General features: G+C 48.6%; 1 protein-coding gene across 1 annotated transcript in view; it reads right to left on the reverse strand.

Moving 5' to 3' along the window:
- Positions 1 to 4,211, reverse strand: part of LOC107106293 (plasma membrane calcium-transporting ATPase 3-like) — a 126,056-nt gene that overhangs the window by 86,574 nt on the left and 35,271 nt on the right. The window contains 2 exon segments of the mRNA XM_015406421.1: positions 767 to 1,009; positions 2,406 to 2,620. Coding sequence (XP_015261907.1) covers positions 767 to 1,009; positions 2,406 to 2,620 — 458 coding nt within the window.

Genomic DNA, 4,211 nt, shown 5'->3' on the forward strand with positions numbered 1-4,211 from the left:
TATGGCCGAGCTCTGTTGCCTTCCTCTGCCTGTATTCTGGGACACCCATGTCTAGTTGGCTCCATACCCCTCCGATAGAAACACCGAGAATAAGTCCCTAACGCCACAATCCTAAACACGGTTACACCTTTCTAAGCACATTGAAGTCCATGGGCTTAGAAGGGTGTAACTCAGCTTAGGACTGCCATGCAAATGGGCAGCAAGATCGTCCTCCCCTCCTGAATCATGGGAGGGCCGCGGTGGCTCAGAGGTTAAGACTCTGAGTTGCAGACTGGAAGGTCGGCAGTTCGAGACCCGAGTGCCGCGTGACGGAGTGAGCTCCCGTCTCTGGCCCCAGCTCCTGCCAGCCTAGCAGTTCAAAAGCAAGAAATTGCAAGTAGATAAATAGGTACCACTTCGGTGGGAAGGTAACAGCGTTCCATGCACCTCGGCGTTTAGTCACGCTGGCCACATGACCACGGAGAAGTCTTCGGACAGCGCCGTCTCTTCGGCTTGGAAACGGAGATGAGCACCGTCCCCTAGAGTCAGATTCAACTCACTTTCGAGCAAGGGAAACCTTTACCTTACTTTACCTTTTACCCGAATCATGACCCGGATAGCAAAAAACTACGGTGGCTTGCAACCTACACCACTCCTCTGCAAGCTTCATGGGTCCCATTCGTCTAAGCCCCTTCCCGCTCGAGCTGCTGCTCAAGCTCATATCCCCTCTAGCCCGAGGACTCGGTGGCATGGAGGACTGATGACTACCTCGAGGGCCAACGCTTACTAGTATCTTGGTGGTGTAGGCACTGTTGACGGCGATGGCATGCACCAGCAGGTCTAGCGTCTTGGGGTTCAGGTTGCTGGGGTCAGGGGTCTCCTTGTAATGAGTGTCGCCCAAGTAGCACTGCACGACAGTCATGCGGTTGGTGGTGAGCGTGCCGGTCTTGTCGGAACAGATGGCCGTGGCATTGCCCATTGTCTCACAGGCGTCCAGGTGGCGAACCAGATTGTTATCCTTCATCATTTTCTGCAGTCAAAGAAGGAGGTTTAAGAGTTTGGGCGTAAGCAACCAGCTATCTCCCTTCGGCCTCAGTCGACGGATACTCTGCTAAGGACACATCGGAAGCCGGGCACGGCTTAAAAGGACTCTGTTGCAAAAACGAGCTTTCTTACAGGTGGACTTTTTCTTTCCAATCTAGTTCTGGCTGCTGGCGTTGAATTAGGGACTGCTAATAGCATACGAGTAAACTTGTTCTGAACAGTTTGCAGTGGCTATACGTTATTTATTTTAATTCGATTTGTATCCCGTCCTCCCCGCAAGCGGGCTCAGGGCACGTTCCATCATAAAATTCACCACACAACAAATCGACATATATATTATGATGTTATTTATGGTTATGGTACTCATTTTGCTGTCACTGTAATATATTTAAGTTCTTCCCTCCCAATATGCCTGAAGGACCGCCTTTCCCCGTATATACCCCAGAGAGCACTACGGTTGGGGTCTCAAAATCGACTGACCCTCCCAGGCCCCAAGGATGCCAGGCTCACTACTACCAGGGCCAGGGCCTTTTCAGTGGCGGCTCCATACTGGTGGAATGAGCTCCCGGAAGAGATCAGGGCCCTGCGGGATCTTTTACAGTTCTGCAGGGCCTGCAAGACGGAGCTCTTCCACCAGGCATTCAATTAAGGAGCCGCCCGCACGACTACCACCAACAAGTGTGGCTTAGATCCTGGCCCTGATTTTGACATTTGGCCTTTGCCACTGTGTGATTTAGGGAGAGCACCGAGAAGGGAAACTGTCTATTTGTATGCATTCTTTGTGCGCCACGTCAAGTAATGTATGAACTACCGCCAGCACTTTAGGATTTTATTGTATCTGTATCATAATTGTATTTGAACTGTTTCAACGTGAATTTAATTGGTACCTATGTACCAGCTAATGTGAGCCGCCCTGAGCCTGCTTGAATAAATAAATAATATATAATAGATCTGAAACCGGACCCATAACCTGCCAATGGACCCCTCCAACCTAAGGAACAAAGAATTAAAAGGAAGGAGGAGATGGCTAAGGAAGACAAGTACATCTTGGGTCAAGATGAATCCTCAAAACTCCCGTCTTGCCTGCTGCCGCAGGAGCTTACTATTTTATCGTGAGCCCCCTCCTGTGCCTCCTTGCCTGGGTGAGAAAACAAACCCGGCCCAACCCAACCGATTCCGATTGTGGCTTCTTATTGACCTATGATCTACTTACCAACCTGAGCTTCAAAAGAGGAAAGAGATAGGAGGAGAGAATGTACGGAGGGCCCTTACGGAAGACGGCAGTCCTTTGGATGCCAATCGACTTTTTGCATGATGTGATCACTAATGGGAAGGGTATCAACCTGTCCTGCCTGCTGGGCACAGAAAATAATCATTCTCACCTTCACGGAGTAGGCTAAGGAGATGGTGACGGCCAACGGAAGGCCTTCGGGTACCGCCACCACCAGGACGGTGACGCCGATGATGAAGAACTTGACAAAATATTGCACGTAGACTGGGGTGCACTCGGCTAACCACGTCTTCCCATCGATCACAAAGGTCTGGATGACGAAGTACAGGACCAGGATGATAACAGTGATGGCTGACATCACCAGACCTATAAGAAGGGGAAGGAGGAGAAGAAGGAGGAGAAGAAGAACAACAAGAAGAAAATAAATCAAAACAAGACTGTGAGCACCCCAGCCACCTTCTGACTGGAATATGACTCAGGGGTCTCCATTCCTACTAGGATCTGATGAAGAGAGCTTTGACCCTCGAAAGGTTATACCCCTAAATCTTGTTGGTCTTTAAGATGCTACTGGACTTGAATCTAGCTGAGATAAGGGTTTAGCAATCTTCATTCCTACTTGTATCTGACGAAGACAGCTTTGACCCTTGAAAGATTATACCCCCAAAATCTTGGAGGTATGGTCTCCATGCTGCTACTGGACTCGAACCTAGCTGAGATAAGGGTTTAGCAATCACCATTCCCACTTGTATCTGACGAAGACAGCTATGACCCTCGAAAGGTTATACCCCCAAAATCATGTTGGTCTTTAAGATGCTACTGGGCTCGAACCTAGCTGATATAAGGGGTTCGCAATCTCCATTCCCACTTGTATCTGACAAAGACAATTCTGACCCTCGAAAGTTTATACCTCCAAAACCTTGTTGGTCTTTAAGATGCTACTGGACTCGAATAGCTGATAAAAGCGTTTAGCAATCTCCGTTCCTACTTGTATTTTTATTTATATATTATTAAATTTATAGCCCTCCCTCCCCGCAAGCGGGCTCAGGGCGGCTCACAGATATGGCAAAGACAGCTTTGACCCTTGAAAGGTTATACCTCCAAAATCTTGTCGGTCTTCAAGATGCTACTGGACTCGAATCTAGCTGATATAAGGGTTTAGCAACCTTCGTTCCTCCTTGTCTACTGGGCTCGAACCTAGCTGATATAAGGGGTTAGCAATCTCCATTCCCACTTGTATCTGACAAAGACAATTCTGACCCTCAAAAGTTTATACCTCCAAAACCTTGTTGGTCTTTAAGATGCTACTGGACTCGAATAGCTGATCTCTACTGTAGACCAGTACAGCTACCCTCTGAACATATCTTCATGGAAGACACCTTCATGGAAGGCAGTTTCAGCCTACTAAAATCGGTGACAACGGGAGTAGTCACTTTCTCTCATCCTCACCTACTACGCAGAATAAAGTCAGAGGAGCAGAATCTATGTATGCTGCTTAGAGCTCCTTCAAAAACCTAAGAAGTCTGGGGCTCTTTAATTTAGGAGAGTCTAAGGAAGGGTGCACTCACTGGAGAAGACCCTGATGCTGGGAAAGATTGAAGGTCAAAGAAGGCAAAGGATGAGATGGTTAGACAGTGTCATCGATGCAACGAACATGAAATTGAGCAAACTTCAGAGGACGGCGGAAGACCGGAAGGCCTGGTGGGAGAACCAACTCCCCTGAAACTGAGAACATGTGATCCTCAGCAGAGAACTACAGAGCTGAGGAACATTCCCCTCCAAAGGAACTCTTCTGCCAAGAGCGGCATTTCCCTCCATCTCAAGGAAGGCTCCACCACTTGTGGAATGACCGAGCAGCCCCATACGCCAGACCTGAAGCCAGAATGTGGGCCTCCACAGTGGGGCCCCTTAGCACATTGCTGCTTCCATCTCACACTGCAAATCAGATTTTCAGTCTTAG

This window comes from Gekko japonicus, unplaced genomic scaffold (assembly GCF_001447785.1).
Source record: "Gekko japonicus isolate JY-2015 unplaced genomic scaffold, Gekko_japonicus_V1.1 scaffold3166, whole genome shotgun sequence".
NCBI classification, from domain to species: domain Eukaryota; kingdom Metazoa; phylum Chordata; class Lepidosauria; order Squamata; family Gekkonidae; genus Gekko; species Gekko japonicus.